The sequence below is a fragment of the Plectropomus leopardus genome, chromosome 11 (assembly GCF_026936395.1).
Source record: "Plectropomus leopardus strain MGB_pleo_1.0 chromosome 11, ASM2693639v1, whole genome shotgun sequence".
NCBI lineage: Eukaryota > Metazoa > Chordata > Actinopteri > Perciformes > Serranidae > Plectropomus > Plectropomus leopardus.
The window spans coordinates 36,218,861-36,236,988 of record NC_142186.1 but is presented as its reverse complement, the minus strand read 5'-3'; the positions used below and the strand labels follow the sequence as shown (position 1 = coordinate 36,236,988).

Here is an 18,128-nt window from a genome sequence, read left to right as displayed (position 1 = left end):
CATCAATGTCCGTAAATGGGACATAAGCCAAACTAAAAAGTCAAAGTACACGCGAAATACATATTTCCCAAAGATGGTTTCTGTCACTGGAGGTAGTTCTCATCATCCAGATTCGGTTTTAATAAGTTATTAAATTACACAAAAGTGTATTTTCCGCCATGTTTGACAGCTTTGACAGCCAATCCGTGTGCTGGCATTCAATTGGGCCGCTCAAAATTGGTCAGATGGGTGTCTCTGCGGGAACTTCCCCACCAGATATCACTACTGCGCTAAATCCGGCTCTAACATCTGGGGTCATTCTGACCCCGCCCTTGTTTGACTCTTATTAAAGCATATCGTATAAACTGTCAATCAATTCCACTCCCATTAACACACATTTTTTTCACACACTTTGTTTTGGAATTTAGGGCCAACAGACCTGGTTTACATAAGTGTATAAAAAAAACATATTTTGACGGCAAAAGATTTCATTTGGGGTCAGAACGACCCCAAATGAAATCAAGGACAACACGAGGGTTAAGCACTGCGGCTGTAAGAGGGGGCGTGTCGTCCATCTTTAAATCGCGTCTATGGTGTCGTCTAAAATCTGCCGCTGAACTGCTGCTGATACTTCGATCACAGAGGCGGCAGGTAGAGTTTAAAATGCTTTTATTGATTAAGACAGAAGTGGTTCCATTTCTTCAACGTAAAAATGAAAAGGGTAAAGGTGATGATGATGATGATGATGATGTTCAGCTGTAGGCGTCTTTCTCAGTCTGTGATTGGCTGGACGGTGCAGACTCTGTGAGCTCAGGGGTCAACGCAGGCGGGACAAGCTCTGCTCCCGTCTCACCTTCGGAAAGAGACAGTTAAATGTTTCAATTTTCTTCCACATTAAAGGCCGCTTATGTTTTGTACAACAGAGAATTAGTGCTACATTCAAGCTGGAAAAAAAGATTTTTAGACTAAAGTCATACTATTTCAAGCATAAAATATTTTAAGAATTAAGTTGTAATTTTATGAGAGAGTCATAATATTTGGTGATGAAACAAAAGTTTCAGTTTTAGCCTTAGTTTGCAACTTTTTTCTCAAAAATGTACTGGTTTTATTATTTTCTATTAAGGGTTTCTCTTGTAATTTTACACTGTCTTGTGAATTTGTAGATTTTTTTTCTCATTAGATTATGACTTTTTTTCCACTTGTAATATTATGATATCATTCATAAAATCCATCAATTTTCTTTCAATATGAGCTCCTCTGTCCTTTTTAATAGATTAATTGATTTAATTTCTTTTGGTTTGAAATTGTAACAGGAAGCATGTAACTGTAAATGCTCTTTCATTTTAGTGAATTATTACATCTTGACACTGTTTTGAAACATTGCACCGAAGCTCAGTAACTCAGAAAGAGCGCTGGTGAATCATAAGGAGTGGGAAACAAACGATATATGTATTAAACAGAGAAGAAGGAGGAAGTAAAGTGGAGAATACTGCGCACTAAAATGGAGCAGAAAACTGAGAATAATAACCTTGTTAAAGTAGACAATAATAGTACCAGGTAAAGCTGGATAGCAGCGAGGGAAGGAGAAATGAGGCAGAAACTAGAGACTAAAGTTCTGTAGTGCAGGTTGAAGTAGAGTTCGGAGGAGGAGACTCTACTGTGCTCTACTGACCGCTCAGACTGGTCAGTCTGGTTCCCAGTTGACTCCAGAAGGAGCAAGCGCTCTGACTCAGACCCTGATTGTGACGGAGGGCGGGGCTCAGCTGCAGGTATGTGGGCGAGAACACAGAGGACAGAACCGGCCGCCAGCGGGGCAGAACTGACTCCGCCCACACACCTGATGGGTTTGGGTTCCTGGTAAAAAAAACCAATGAGTCATTTTGTCCTTTAACTTGAAATGATGCCATATCACAGTAAAGTGTAGTCATAGAAAAGTATGTCTGTAAAAATATGGTAGAAAAAATTACAGTACACTACGTCATCCAAAATACAGCAAAGAGCAGTACTAATAGTAGTTATAGTGTAGTTTGACAGAAAAAATGTGACCCAAAAGCCATAGTATTGTATGTCGTCTAAAATATAGTTTGTTGTCCAAAATTTAACCAAAATGTGATACTATAGTACTATGTTGTCCAAAATATGGTGAAAAAGTCATATTATAGTTGGTTGTCCAAAGTGAAACCAAAAAGTCACACTATAGAATGTCGCCCAAAATACCATAAAAAAGTCATAGTACAGCATGCCAAAAAAATACAGACTTTTAAAAGTCATAGTGTCAGAAACGAATATTAGGCTGAAACGAGCGTTAAGATATAAGATAAGATAATCGTTTATTCGTCCCACAGTGGGGAAATCTGCAGTGTTGCAGCAGCTATGAGGTAAGCAGCAAAAGAACAACACAATAATAAAAAATAATTACAACTATAAAACATATTGAATAATAAAAAACAAGGTGCAGAAATAGTAACATAAAGTTACAAGGTGCCAACAACTCAACAGTCTGGAAACAAATCTATATAAAATCTGTCCAAACAAATACGCTGGGCGTTTGCACGTGGAGGATAACTGCACTTCATTTTCATCTCATGAGCGTGAATCTTACCCGGTCCTGATGAAGCTGGAGACGTAGGTCATCGTGGCCACAGAGAGTCGTCGATCAGACGAAGTGAAACGCGGAGAGCTCGTTGGATGATGAGGAGTCCCAAAGACAAACTGAACGTCCAGGGGAACGGAAACATCGGCCCTGAACACACGAACAGTCATCGATACCTTTGATTAGTACCGATCACTTCCATTTCTGACAGACACTCAAAGTTAGACGAGAGAAAAATGAATAAAAACAAACACATTAGTCAAACTGAAGCTGCAGACGTTTATGCTGACACGAGAAAGGAGTGAATTAATAATTAGCCGTGTCATCATGTACAATTATAAAACGGTATTTACCTGAAATTAATTAACGTTTTTGTGGACGTGAGATTAAATCTGTGTGATGCGAGCATGCTAAAGCTCGTGAACGTGGTAGACGTTATACCTGTTAATCATCAGCCTGTTAGCACTGTTGTTCTGTGCGGTGTGCAGTCATGTGCAGCAGGTAGTGTGTCATTAATTCATTCATTAGTCAAAGGTCAGTACCTGCTGGGAGCACTGGTGGCAGGCTGGTGGTACAGGAAAACGTTAGCTTTGCTGTTAGCCCAGAGGCTAGCCATCTGCAGAGTGGGACAGATGATGAACAGATCTCTGCAACACAGACAAACAGACAAACAGACAAACAAACAAACAAACAAACAAACGCTTTATTTTTCTGTATGTGTTTTTGAATATCTGACCAGACGTTTGACGACGACCTTTTTTTCCGTCAGTTTCAAAGTTCTTTTTTACATTTAATTAAGATTTTGGAGAAACACACAACACCACGGTAATGAACACGCAGGACGATAAAGCTCACTGAACATCATCATAATGTAACTGAGGTGGCACCTGGTGGCGTTGTTGAGCGCTCTGGAGAACAGGTTGTATCCGGCAGGTGAGGGACTGTGATCCAGAGAGTAGAACCAGCCCGCCGCCTCCTTCAGCAGGTCGTTTTCTTTCGCTCCGCCCAGCGAGCGACTCAGAGCCTCGTAAAACGCCGTCTTACCGTCAGCTCGGCCCTGCAGAGCCTCAAAGTCCTGAACACAAAAAAAGATCATCACAGGAAACTAAACCTAAAGCATTTTTCTAAGAGAACAAATGTAAAGTTAATATTTTACTAAATATTTTGGACAAACCGTCTTACTGACAACTCTAATTTTCTACTAGGGCTGGGCGATATGCCTGTGAAATAATATTACAATATTTTTAAGCCTACATCGCGATATTCGATATATATCTCCATATTTTGAAATCTCCTCTGAACTACTGTAAACCTTTAAAATACAAAATTATTAACTGAACAACAGTAACAAATAGTGACTGCCATAAATAAACTCACTTAAACTACTGTAATATTAAAGTTTTATGAAATACTGTTAAACTGTTAAATAAAGTAATCTTATAGTAGAGTTAAATAAAGTATTAATTAAATAAAAAGCGGAGGCTGAAAGTTAAACTGTGACTGCAGTTTGAGGATTGATAAGATTTCCAAGTGGTTCTGGTGGTCCTGCAGTCTGGAGCTCTGCAAAAGCCCTGCTCTGTGTGTGTGTCTGAGAGGCAGTGAACTGTAGGAGAGAGAGGGAAGAACGAAACGCCAAAGCGAGTCTCATACCTGTGGCTAAAAAATGAGACAATTTATGTGCGATGTCCACGATAAAGTCCTTTTATACACTGCATGTGGAACAAGCCGTGATGCATTGAGTATATTTATATATTCACGTCCAAATGTTAAAAGTAGTCCCTCTTTTAGGTACAAGCTCCCCCTCGTTTGAGTAGGTCAGTCAGTGTCACGAGTCTTGTGCTGAATTGTTCAGTATCGCTTTTCATCTCTTCCATGTTTGTCTGTTTCGGTGCTCTCTTTTATTATTCATTTATATTTATATAAATTATTATTCTGACTGCCTGTTTGCACTATTGTATCTTGTATATTGTACATTTATCTGTTTTTAATGTTGTATCGTTTTATGTGTTGTATGTAAACGATATAGCATAATATGGAACAAGAGATGTTTTTTATAGTTAGATGATAAATACGTCATATCGCACAGCCCTTCTTTCTAAAACTCTGTGTTCATTTTTTATTTACTCATTTGTGTCCAGTGCGACCTAAAGAGGTTTAACCTTGTTTGGGAGCAACATTTGTACACAGGGAGTCAAAGCGAGCATAACGGCTCAGCTGTCAACAACTTAAACAAATTTTTATTTTTGGTCCAAAGATATAAAAAGATATTAAATGCCACATCAAGTAAAATGTTTTAGCACAAATTTAAATTTTACATCACCGCTTCATTAAAACATGGTGCTATGTTTTAGCCCCTGTCCTCAACAATAAATTATTTTTTTGGAGTTGTGTTGTGTGACCTCTGACCTTTATCCTGCGAGCTCGGCTGATCAGACCGTCGTGCTCAGATGTTCCCAGCAGCAGATCGGCTCTGTGGAGGGACGACTGAGAGACAGACTGACGGATCGGAGACCAGGACTGAAACGGACCGCTGACCGCCAAAAGCTGCAATACACATACACACATACACACACACACACACACAGGACAGGTGAGACATGTAGGACTCTGGATTCTCCAGACCGTTGTGATAACCTTGTGGTTTTTATACTGTACTTTGGTCTGAGCGGCGTTGAGCGTGTGCACAGGCGTCGCTCTGAGGCAGGAGACCATCTCGTTATCGTCAGTGGGGTCAGAGGTCACACAGCCGAGCTCTTTGGCCAGATCGACCGCCTGACGTCTGGAGGTGGAGGGAGTCTGAACCAGTGATGGAGAAAACACAGAGCCGCCCTGCAGGAGGCACCAAAAAGCAAAGCAGAATTAAAACAGAAATGTGAAATAAATAAATAGTCCAATTAAAGTAAATAAAATATATATGTATATATATATATATATATATATATATATATATATATATATATATTTTTTTTTATATATATATATATATATATATATTCAATGTACTACACACGGTAAATTTTTAAAAATGAATGATGAGTCTGGGATATGTCAGTGTGTGAGTGTAGCTGCTGACAGTCTGGGATATGTCAGTGTGTGAGTGTAGCTGCTTACAGTCTGGGATATGTCAGTGATCAGCAGCTACATTGACTGTGACAGGTCACCTAGTGGAAATAGCATGTATTTCCTCCGTATGCCAAATATGGTCAAAATGACCTCATCAGGTGGAAAATAGTCAAAATGACAAATTCAGAGTCAAAAGCCCAGAATGACACCCAGAAATAATACAAGTCCTGTTTTTCTGCTCTGATGGCTGTGGGATCAAAAATGTCAGTTTGAATGGGTTTCAATGGAGCATTTTTGGACCTGAACAGTCTGAATGTAACTATTTAGTTTCCACAGTGTATTTTAGACTTATTGTAGGAGCTGAGCTGCAAATTCACTGATTACACTCAAATACACAATCTGGACTACATTTAGGACACATGCATCAACACACACACAGTTATCACAACAGGAAGAAGAAAAGAGAGTAAAATGAGACGAACAGTCCCTGACGGTTTAATCATCAGATCTACTGAAAATGTCAAAGAAAAACAGACTGAAGGAGAAGTGGAGGACGAGGAAGAAGAGGAAGAAGAGGAAGAGGGGGAGGAGGAGGAGGAGGAGGAGGAGTCCTCACCATCAGCATCATACGCTGGAACAGAGGAGGAGAGGAAGAGGAGATGAGATGAAGGCTGGTGATGTCAGCGCCACGTCGCTCCGACCCGACCGTCACTCTCCTGCTGTCCCCGCCCACCAGAGAGATGTGGGCGTTGACCCAACGAAGCACCGCCTCCTGGTCTGACAGGCCGTAGTTACCACGGAGACCAGACAAACCTGCAGACAGAGAGTTTGATGAACTGGATGAATAACTTTAAAAGTGTGTGTACATACACATGCAGTATATTTACTGTATGAATATACTTGTACCTGTGCTCAGGAATCCCAGCGCCGCCGTCCTGTAGCTGGCCGTTACCACGACGATGTTGCCCACTGCAGCGAGGGCGGAGCCGTCCAACAATCCTGGGTTCTGATTGGCCAAAGGGTTGAAGAAGAACACCAGGACTGGGACACGCCCCCTCTGACACACAAAGACACGTTTACAGGTCAGCTGAGGTCACCGATGACGTTTTTTTGTGAATATTCAAATTATTTATGGTGCATGAAGTGGAAGAAATAGTGGAAGAAATACTCAGACTCAAGCAAAATTCCTGCATTTAAAATTTTAATTTAAAGTACAAAAAAGTAATCAGCATCAAAATATATACTTAAAGTACCAAAAGTATAAGTACACATTATTCAGAAAGGCCCATTTCATATTTTATTATTGGATTAGAACCCCGATTCTCAAAAAGTTGGGATGCTTTGTAAATCGTAAATAAAATCCTTTTTGACATACAGTGGGGAAAATAAGTGTTCTACATATCTTTTTTTCATTACACATTATTCCAATTTAGCTATTCATAAGAAACACACGATGTGGTAAACAAGCTCCTATCCCAGCTTTTTTGGAAGGTGGTGCAGATTCAGTCAAATTCAGTGTATATTTCAAAAAATAGTGAAGTTATACAGTTTGAACATTAATTACCTTGTCTTCACTGCATTCTGTTTTTATTTATGCTTTACACAGCATCCCAACTTTTTAGGAATAAGGTTGTAAAATTACTGATGCGACTGTAACAGGGACTCACCGGAGCTGCAGGGCTGAAGATGTTGAGGTAGAGACAGTCTTCACTGGAGGCTGCAGACTCTTCATCACCTGGCTGGATACAACTGGGACTGAAGGACGGAGGGACGGACAGACAGGTTCAGTTTTGACCACATTATTTCACATCTAGTGGAAGAAGTATCATTTGTTTTTTTTTTCAATTTTTAACCCTCTGACAGGTAGATCATGACACAGACAGGTAAGATGACACAGACAGGTAAGATGACACAGACAGGTAGATCATGACACAGACAGGTAGATGACACAGACAGGTAGATGACACAGACAGGTAGATGACACAGACAGGTAAGATGACACAGACAGGTAGATGACACAGACAGGTAGATGACACAGACAGGTAAGATGACACAGACAGGTAGATGACACAGACAGGTAAGATGACACAGACAGGTAGATGACACAGACAGGTAGATGACACAGACAGGTAAGATGACACAGACAGGTAGATCATGACACAGACAGGTAAGATGACACAGACAGGTAAGATGACACAGACAGGTAGATCATGACACAGACAGGTAGATGACACAGACAGGTAAGATGACACAGACAGGTAGATGACACAGACAGGTAGATGACACAGACAGGTAAGATGACACAGACAGGTAGATCATGACACAGACAGGTAAGATGACACAGACAGGTAAGATGACACAGACAGGTAGATCATGACACAGACAGGTAGATCATGACACAGACAGGTAGATCATGACACAGACAGGTAGATCATGACACAGACAGGTAAGATGACACAGACAGGTAGATCATGACACAGACAGGTGGATCATGACACAGACAGGTGGATCATGACACAGACAGGTGGATCATGACACAGACAGGTGGATCATGACACAGACAGGTAAGATGACACAGACAGGTAAGATGACACAGACAGGTAGATCATGATACAGACAGGTAAGATGACACAGACAGGTAGATCATGACACAGACAGGTAAGATGACACAGACAGGTAAGATGACACAGACAGGTAGATCATGACACAGACAGGTAGATCATGACACAGACAGGTAGATCATGACACAGACAGGTAAGATGACACAGACAGGTAGATCATGACACAGACAGGTGGATCATGACACAGACAGGTGGATCATGACACAGACAGGTAAGATGACACAGACAGGTAAGATGACACAGACAGGTAGATCATGATACAGACAGGTAAGATGACACAGACAGGTAGATCATGACACAGACAGGTAAGATGACACAGACAGGTAGATCATGACACAGACAGGTAAGATGACACAGACAGGTAAGATGACACAGACAGGTAGATCATGACACAGACAGGTGGATCATGACACAGACAGGTAAGATGACACAGACAGGTAAGATGACACAGACAGGTAGATCATGACACAGACAGGTAAGATGACACAGACAGGTAAGATGACACAAGGGTGGTTACCGTGGTTTGGTGGCGTCCCAGGTTCCCGTCCAATCAGCAGGCTGAGCTGGTTCAAAGCGGAGCGATACTATTGGTGGACGGGCGTAGGGGACGCCCAGGAACTGAACAACAGTCTTCCTGTCTGAGCCTATGGCCGTTTCCATGGCAACGCCTTGCAGGGTCCCGTGACCCGGGATAGTAACGGATGTAGACAACGGCAACCGCTCTGAAGAGGAAAAACAAAAGCAAAACACAGGTGAGGAATCAAACCGCCAACCTCTGACAGGGCTGGGTGATATGGAATTAAGTCTTATCGTGATAATTGTTTTCATATCAGTCGATATCGATATATATCACGATATACATCAAATCACTGTTTCTGTCCAGCTTAAAGGTCCCTTTGACTCCTCAGTGAGATATGAAGATATCATCAGGTTCATTTAGGTTTAAATATTTATTTTCTGTCAGACATTGAACATGACAAATATACTGTAGAACAGCATCACCAGCTGGAGGACCTATTCTACTAAAACTCACAGAGGTCCAGTTACTAAAATTTCCTCCCAGCAAAGGTCCGAGCCTCAAACCTAAAGTCAATATCACCATTAACTGAACATTTTACTTTGATTACGATTAATGAACGATTTGCTTTTTTTTGTGGTTTGTTTTTTGCTCTCATAGTTCACTGACACAGTGTCATGTGACCATGGTGCGTTACACTGTAATAAACGTGATTTATTATTATTTATTAAACTTTCCAGCATTATATGAAAATGAAAAGCTCCATCTCAAACAAACTTCAGGTAAATTGAAGCACATTGTGCTGATAATAGGCCAACCTCTCCTGACTGCAGGACTCTGACTTCAGCTTCTGTCAAACTTCTGTGCTGTTAATCATTTTCAGTTTTTGGCTGACTCACCTGTTTTCAGGTACACCTGGGGGGCGGGCTCTCTGATGACCAACCTGCAGGAGGAGGCAGGGCTGGACGAGCTGGGGGCGGGGCTTAACCCACAGGCTGAGGTGTCTGGGTAGAGGATGCAGCGAGTGGCGGATCCCGCCTCACTGAGTGACACGGCGATGCAAGACTCCGCCTCCTGACAGGCTGAAACAGGAAATACTGATGATGTAACCTGAGCGATGTAAAGTGCATCAAAAAACTAGTATTTATGAATAACAGTGGTTACCATGGAGACACCAGTCCCTGGTCTTATCAGAGTCGGTGGCGATGTCACGGCTCACGTGGATGACATCATATGTAGAGACGGACGGGTCGACGAGGACTGATGAGTCGGAGAGGAGACGCCACTGATCGAGAGACACTGAGACACAAAGAACCAAGTATTAATACTAAGTAGTGGCAGCAGCAGTAGTACTTGTAGCAGTACTAGTTGCAGCTGTAGTAGTAATGATGGTAAACACAGTCACAGTACTTGTACAAGTTTGGTAGTAGTAGTTGTAGTAACAGTACTAGTGGTCACTGAAGTGACAGTAATAGTTTCACAAATATAGTAAAAGCAAAAAAAAAAACCAAAAGAAGAACAATAGCAGGACTTTAAGTAGTTAAAGGAGTAGAAACACCATCAGTAGTAGAAGTATAAGTAGTGTTTGTCTTATACTGCGTTCATGTGACGTCGGAATAATCGGAATAACGACTTTCTCGCTGGGAACATTCACAGCCCTCATGTTGGAGAAAAAACTCAGAAACTCTGAGATGTCGACTTGACGTCATAAATGCATAAACGCGGTGGGTAAAAGTCAATGTTTGGTCAATGGTAAGAAACTTTTTTATTAATTTATGTATTAAATATCAATTTTTGATCACATGTAAAGTGAAATTAATGTTACCTGCTGTTACAACATATAATCAGCCATGTCTGTCAGCAAGATTTTATGACTCCCTAATTGCCTAACTGGACAAAGTGATTGTCTGAACTCAAAAATATTACTTACTCTGAACAAAGCATGAGTTGCAATAGTTGAAGTAATAGTAGAAACAGTAGCAGTGGTAATTGTAAGAGTAGTTTTTCAGTCTTACCAGTGTTTTTGGTGGGTGGCAGGTTGAAAGGAGGACAGAGAGCCGGAGAGGAACTCCACTGATTCACTGAAAACGCAAACATGATGTCAGATTACGCTCTTACGGTGCGTCTGTGTGTATTTGTACACGTGTGTGTGTTTTCAGTACCAGGTTTCTGGTACCAGCCGAAGGGGTCCGGTGTCGTCTTTACGACAGACGGTTTACAGTCCTGAGTCCTCCAGGTTGTCTTTTCATCCTCACCGCAGGTCTGAATCCCGAGACTGATCAGAGACAGACACACCACGTCTGAGCCACCTGCAAAACACACACGCAGACGCACATTAACAACCGAATCTCATGAAAAATACTAAACTCAACAAGTTGATCAATTCAAACAGATTTTTGTTTACACCTTTCGTTCCTCTATTTGTTTTTAACATTCAGCATCAGTATTTAACCCCAAATGTTTTTTTTATGCTAAAAATAGACAATTACAGTAAAATAAATGTATTCTGTTGTTGTATTATTTGTCATATTTATATAAAAAGCATTAAATCATTTTCCATCTGTTTTAATTATGATTCTTTAAAAAACTGTTGTCTCCAGTATTCCACAATAATGACATATAAGATTTTAAAAACTTAAAAACTAAGGCTATATATAAGATTTTCAGTTTTCTTGAATAACAAAAATAAGCAGTTTAATTTAGTTTGTTGTGTTCTTAGCTCATTATAACACTTAAATTATAAAAGCTGATACTGTGTTCATTGTTAAGGAGGTCTCTTCCTAAAAGAAAAAGGAGCAGGCGATTAAAAGTGGAGAAAACTCTGTATAAAGCAGTTTCAAATTTAAAAACTGCTTGTTCTTGTTGAGGGGCTGCTCTTTACAGCGGCAGATGCAGATACCCTCTCCAGAGTCACTGTGTGGTTTGTCTGTTCTGGGCTACTGTGGAAACATGGAGGTGCAACACAGTGACACAGCTCAGTCTAACGTTACGAAAACACGTTTCTTATTTTCAGGTGATTTTACACTAAAGAAAACAGACTTTTTATATTATATTCCATTTCTGCCAGTATACTGCACTAAATCCTGCACACACGGATCTTTAAAACAGTTTGACATATTTCTAAATTATCTGTATTTGTACTTAACTTGTTTCATCATTAATGAACTTCTACTCCGGCAAAGTTACTCCGAATGTTTAAACCGCTGGTTACCATGGTTACCTGGTTTATTGGTGTCTCGGACGAAGCCGATGCCGCGGCAACAAGGATCCTCATCACAGCGCCGCTCACACGTCCTGAACCTGAACACACACATCCACATTTAAGGAACTGATATGTCTTTATCTGTCCTTAAAAACTGGAATGTTTTTTTTATTTCTGCCACTTTTCAATCATATTTAATAGTGTTTAGGACATAGCTCTGACACTGAGGTTGTAACTTTGAATCTGTGTGTGTGTGTGTGTGTGTGTGTGTGTGTGAATAAGAGATAAATAGTTAAAGTGCTGTACAAATGCAGAAAAAAAATTTTCTTGTAAAATTCTGACTTTATTCTCTTTTCATCTCGTTTCATAGGCGATATGAATTTTTTTCAACCCATTATTAAGTTTTATCGTTTAACTTGTATGAAAACAAATATCACCAACAAAATGTGTAGGTATCACTCAAATACTTCTGAATGTGTGTTTTTTTAGCGTGTGTGTGTGTGTTTTACCCCTCGGACAGCGGCGTGTTTTCTCCCAGACTGACTCGGCTGCGAACAGAGTAAGAAACCATCTTCTGGAAGGAAACTCTCTCATAGAAACTCTTCACCGGTCCGGACAGATCCACTGAAACACAAACACATAGTGAGATGTTAAAACTGTATTATCTTCCTGTCATAGCTTCCTGTTCACACTACACAACTTAGCCCTGATTTCCACTCTCACACAGTTTTCGAGTCCCCGACTAAAGACCCAGACCAGAGTCCACCTTGGCTCAGCGTTCGATCTCTCCTTGTCTCTCTCTCACTTCCTGGTTTAAAAAGATAAACTGGCCTGAAACATCAGCTGACAGTTGTTTGTTGTTTACCCTTCTTGCTGTAAGCGTTGCTGGGCGTTCTGTCCAGCACGGGGCGGCAGGGTCGTCTCAGAGGTTTGTCGTACGCGCCACAAACTCTGGTGTCCGAATACAACGAGCAGCTGAGGAAACCTGCTGAGTCGGCGTCTCTGACATCAGCGATGGAGCACTGCTGCTCCTCATCACAGCCTGAAACGCAAATATATTCATCATAATATTTAGTTTTATCACTTCTTTAACCCTTAAGGACATTTTGGCACATTTTACGTGCTTTTCATCTCCAGTTCAGCTCCTACAATAAGTCTAAAATACACTGTGGAAACTAAATAGTTACATTCAGACTGTTCAGGTCCAAAAATGCTCCATTGAAACCCATTCAAACTGACATTTTTGATCCCACAGCCATCAGAGCAGAAAAACAGGACTTGTCATTTTGACCATATTTGGCATATGGAGGAAATACATGCGATTTCCACTAGGTGACCTGTCACAGTCAATGTAGCTGCTGATCACTGACAGATCCCAGACTGTCAGCAGCAAAAAAGAAAAATCTACTTTGCATGTAGTGTTTTAAAGAAAATTTTGTTACTAAATTTTGTTTTTACATCTAAAAACATAGTGGAATCATGACAAAAACCTAGAATTTAAGGGGTTAAATTCTACAAATTAATGAATATTTGATATTTAGGAAAAGCAAACTTAATGAAAGTACAAAATAATTTTATTTTAAAACTTGATTTTGGAAAAGTGCATTTTGTGCGCAGAGCGATACGAGTGTGTGTAATATGAAAGTGGGCCCGAAGGGTTAAGAAAACTCTCAGAGGCTAGTGGAAAGCAAAATCTCATCATTTCTCAGACTGCGTGACGTACGTGTGAGACACCAGAGCAGTGCTTGCTGGGAGTTGTAGTTCTTCTTGTTGAGCCAGAAAGAGAGTGTGGGGAGTTTTCTCTGAGGATCCACGAGGACGTCGTCCTCTGACAGAGACTCAAACCTCTGCTGCACGGACACTGGACACACAAATACACACAATCAACATCTCAACAACGCAAACAGAGCTGGAAAAAGTGGCAGGATGTAACTCAGTACATTTACTCAAGTACTATACTTAAATACAACTTTGAGTTACTTCTCTTGCTACTTGCATCTACTGAATGCAGATGCAATGAAACGAGATTTTACCCATTTTAAATAGTTTAATCTGCAGTGATTGGACAAAAAATTGTTATGAATTGGCTGAATTTGCATTATTTCTTGTAAACTCAACATCCCGAAATCCTGGAGGGACTCTGTTCAACCAGAAGTCCAAAACAACATTTAATATCATGACATTCATCTGGGAAGCTGTAACCAGAAGATTTTAGGATTTTTGGTCATTATAATAGTATTATATATATGCTTAATAGTTCAGTTTACTGAACATAAGAAGGTAAAAATCTACATTTTCTAATGCTCTAGGTGACGTCTTCAGACTGTCCAAAACCCAAAGAGATTCAGTTTCTACAAAATTGGACCAGAAACTCTGACAGTTCTTGACTTGTTCATGCTTTAAAAAAAACTATTAAAGATGAGCCTACTCATCATCATGTTTTGTTCTACTATACATTCAGTCAGACTTAAACATCTCAGCAGACGTGACTCTTCACAAAACAAAAATAAATCAGTTCAATAAACAAACTGCAGACGTGGAGGAGCAGCTGTGAGTTCAGAGGGGATACGAACCGTCCAGAGGAGGACCAGGATCTGCTGCTGCACAGGAGGAAGGACCAGAACCAGAACCCGCTGACTCAGCATCTGAAATTGTTAGTATCAATTGTTTACTGGAATTCACCAACGTTTTCTCATTTTCTCTCCTCTCGTAGGTAAGAGAAGATTTGTGGTGGTCCAGAGAAAAACATCTACCTTTAACAGTCCACAGAAAAAAAAAATGTATGTGAAGAACATTTAAAAAGTGCATGAATATAATTCAATCAAATTTAGTAACTAAGTATTTAGAAATTGCAATGACTGGATTATTTAATTTCAGGGCTACGGAAATACTACAGGCGCATTTCGGGACTGTGGTCGCCTTAGTTATCGTGCTCATGTCATGCAGCTGAGCAGCTGAGCTGCAGCATCGCAATTAAGGTATAAAATGTTTCTTGGTACCAGTGTTCAGGTAGACAGCCTGGAAGCTGATGACGGACGCCTGGTAGTCCTTCTTGTTCTTGCTGTCGGCCGGCAGAGACGAATCAGCTGGATTACAAAAAGCACAAACAGGAAACAGAATTTAGTTTCTCGCCAACTGTCGCAATCTCGACATATTTTAGTTATTTTCTTACTGATTTTGAACTTTTGTCCTCCGAAGTCAAACACGAAGCTCCTCTGCTGCTCGTTGTAGGTTAGCCCCGCCCCACAGATGCGACTGGCTTTTCCCTGTCCAATCACGTCCCAGTCCTGGTCCTCGCACATCAACACTGACGGACCTCTCAGCCAACCACAGAGCAGGGAGCCTGAGGGGGGCGGGGCAGAGGAGAGACGCAGACATTCATTCATTCATCATTTCCTTTATGCTCTTATTCAGTGACTCTTTCATACGTTCACTAACTCATTCATTCATCGATTCACATGCAACTCTTTACTTTAATCCTTCATGTACTCACTTGATATTCATTAATTTACACACTCACTCACTCTTTATACTATTCATTTAATCCACACATTTTATATCTATTGATGTGATTTATTTATTCACACGCTCCGTTTGTTCACTCATTCATTAATTCATTCACTTCCTTTATATACTTGATGAATTCAATAACAAATTAATTAATTCATATTCATTTCCTCAGTTATGCGTGTCTTCCTGCACCCAAAACTTTACTTATTATTTATGGTGTCTATTCATTCTTTTATTGGTTTACTCATTAATTCATTCATTCGCTTAAAGTGAACAATTAAATTCATTTTTTTAATTTGTCAATCCATTAATTTATTCACTCGCTGAGTGACTAGTGTCCAAGTCATTGGACACTAGTCACGTAGAGTCACTTTATTCACCTACTGACTCACTCAGGCGTTTCCATGGTAACGTACCTCCGTTCAGGACGTTCTGGTTGAGGATGAATCCGTCGCAGCAGGCGTCGCGGCTGCAGGCGTCCTGACAGAAACGATGAGCGTCAGACAGAGACGTCTGTCCGGAGGAGAACACCTGAGTCCTGAACACACCTGAGACGGCCTTCATCATCCTCATCCTCTGAAAACTCTGCTGCTGCTGCCGAGAGGAAAACTCCACACCTGAAGCGCGCATACACACACATGCACACACACACACACACACACACACACACACACACACACACACACACCTGTCAGACTATCTGACTGAACATTTACAGTAACATTTGTCTTTGTGCTTTATTTTATCAGTTATGTGGTTGCCATGGTTATAGTACCTTTCTTCCGGATAACGAGTAGATCTGAAGCCCCGCCCCTCACTCTCAGAGAGCAGCTCAGCCAATCAAAGAGCTCTGCCTGAGGATTACCCAGAAATCCACTGGTCTGAAGGAATCAAATAAAAATCAACATTTACCTCTACAACTATAAAAGACCACTTGTGGTAAATAAAGTTAATTACAAATACAGCATTAAAATGGGACTGAATCACGCAGCTAAAACCACATCTAAAAAATGACTTCTAAATTATTGTTATTATTTTAATATTTATCGTATAAAGTAATGAAGCATGAGAAGATGCTGGTTCCTTAAATGTTTTAAATCTCTGTGATAATTTCAGTGTTCCTCGACATGGAAACACAGTTGGACTACATGTACAGTATCTGGTCTGAACACAGACTGTAAATAAAGGCACGTATCCACTTTATATAAATGAAGCCAAAATATCCCAGACACAGCCGCTGCCATTTTACGCTGGTGACGTCATTTAGAGCAAGAGCGATCTCCATGGTAACAAATTCCCACCAATACAACCATCTGATCAATTACACCTGTCAATCATGGTGAAAATCCACTTTTTATAGCATTAAATAACTAATTTAATGCTATAAAACTATTTTTGGGAAAACTTAATTATATTATATTATATTATAAGATAACATGGAGGGGGCGGGGTTTATGAGCCACTGGAAGGCGATCAAGACGTTTTGGCTTGACTTTTGGGGAGCTGTCATGTCGTCCATCTTCATACGCAGTCTATAGGTCTGACCATAAGTTTGATTTAACGTAACGTGTAAATAAATCTAATATTACTACTAATTATTTGTTTCTGAGAAATCAGAGTTTCTTTCAGTCAGTTTGGTGGACTGCTCTAAAAACTACATTAACCATGAGCTCAGCTGCTGTTGCTATGGTGAAGAACTGATCCAGAATCAGCCAGTGAACTAATTATACATCCGTTTGTTTTAATCAGGTTTCTAAAAACTGTAATGTTTACTTTCAGCTCTGTGATTGGATGTTTGTTGGTGAAATGCACCCTGGGAGTGGCAGTTGACTTCTCTCCTTCAATTTAAGTTGTAAGTTAATTTAGTGCAAAAGCTTTTTTTTTTGTGTGTGTGTGTGTGTGTGTGTGTGTGTGTGTGTGTACCTGCTGGGACGTGTTGCAGTGTGTGTTCTGTGTGTGCGTGCTGTACAGTTCACACTGAGTCTGTTTGTTGAACAGCGCCACATGGTGGCAGGACGGCTCCACTGCACACGCTGAGAGAGAGAGAGACGACACACAGTCAACACACACACACACACACACACACACACAAAAAAACAGAACAACAGAACAGAAAAATATTTTGCATGTGTGTTCGCCACCTTGGACACAGGATGTGAGGTCAGAGGTCATTGTTTGCAGGACTTCAGTGTCTTCAGCTCCGAGAATCAGGTCTGATCCAGAAACAGCCTGAAACTTACTGAGAACTGCAAAACACACACACACACACACACACACACACACACACACACATACACACGTTACATGATGCGTCACAGTGAACACAGATAAACTGCTCTCTGATTGGCTGCTGAGACTTCACCTGAGCACTCGACGTCAGTCAGAGGCTTTTCACTGCTGGTCCACTCAAGTTCCGCCCCCTCACTGTTGACACACCGCCACCTGCCGGACAGGAAGTCAGGCTGCGCTGGGAGGAAGTCACCTCGCTCTGAACACCGCAGGCCCCGCCTCTGACACTCTGTCACACCTGACACACACACACACACGTAAACACACACTCAACACCTGCAGTTCACTACATTCAGTCAGATTCATGCTCGTGTTGAAGACTCACACTGATTGACAGATGATGCTCCAGCGGGT

At 40.8% G+C, this 18,128-nt stretch overlaps 1 protein-coding gene across 2 annotated transcripts in view; it reads right to left on the bottom strand.

The window, feature by feature from the left end:
* Positions 1 to 631: 631 nt before the first annotated feature.
* The window catches only part of tg (thyroglobulin), a 30,519-nt gene continuing 13,022 nt past the window's right edge, over positions 632 to 18,128 (bottom strand). The window contains exons 22-49 of one of the 2 annotated variants that reach the window (XM_042489152.2): positions 18,100 to 18,128; positions 17,848 to 18,012; positions 17,627 to 17,731; positions 17,409 to 17,518; positions 16,261 to 16,366; positions 15,902 to 16,102; positions 15,148 to 15,318; positions 14,975 to 15,061; positions 14,549 to 14,620; positions 13,699 to 13,836; positions 12,841 to 13,017; positions 12,485 to 12,599; positions 11,994 to 12,073; positions 10,936 to 11,082; positions 10,789 to 10,854; positions 9,938 to 10,072; positions 9,673 to 9,855; positions 8,774 to 8,978; positions 7,303 to 7,390; positions 6,542 to 6,692; positions 6,252 to 6,448; positions 5,228 to 5,401; positions 4,979 to 5,116; positions 3,460 to 3,647; positions 3,115 to 3,219; positions 2,582 to 2,722; positions 1,652 to 1,833; positions 632 to 832 (exon numbers count right to left, since the gene is read on the bottom strand). The exon at positions 18,100 to 18,128 is cut by the window's right edge and continues 115 nt beyond it. In XM_042489152.2, the coding sequence (XP_042345086.2) occupies positions 732 to 832; positions 1,652 to 1,833; positions 2,582 to 2,722; positions 3,115 to 3,219; positions 3,460 to 3,647; positions 4,979 to 5,116; positions 5,228 to 5,401; positions 6,252 to 6,448; positions 6,542 to 6,692; positions 7,303 to 7,390; positions 8,774 to 8,978; positions 9,673 to 9,855; positions 9,938 to 10,072; positions 10,789 to 10,854; positions 10,936 to 11,082; positions 11,994 to 12,073; positions 12,485 to 12,599; positions 12,841 to 13,017; positions 13,699 to 13,836; positions 14,549 to 14,620; positions 14,975 to 15,061; positions 15,148 to 15,318; positions 15,902 to 16,102; positions 16,261 to 16,366; positions 17,409 to 17,518; positions 17,627 to 17,731; positions 17,848 to 18,012; positions 18,100 to 18,128 (3,757 nt within the window). In that variant the 3' untranslated portion in view covers positions 632 to 731. Of the gene's footprint in view, positions 833 to 1,651; positions 1,834 to 2,581; positions 2,723 to 3,114; positions 3,220 to 3,459; positions 3,648 to 4,978; positions 5,402 to 6,251; positions 6,449 to 6,541; positions 6,693 to 7,302; positions 7,391 to 8,773; positions 8,979 to 9,672; positions 9,856 to 9,937; positions 10,073 to 10,788; positions 10,855 to 10,935; positions 11,083 to 11,993; positions 12,074 to 12,484; positions 12,600 to 12,840; positions 13,018 to 13,698; positions 13,837 to 14,548; positions 14,621 to 14,974; positions 15,062 to 15,147; positions 15,319 to 15,901; positions 16,103 to 16,260; positions 16,367 to 17,408; positions 17,519 to 17,626; positions 17,732 to 17,847; positions 18,013 to 18,099 lie in introns of both variants that reach the window. The other variant, XM_088084755.1, reaches the window with a different exon arrangement.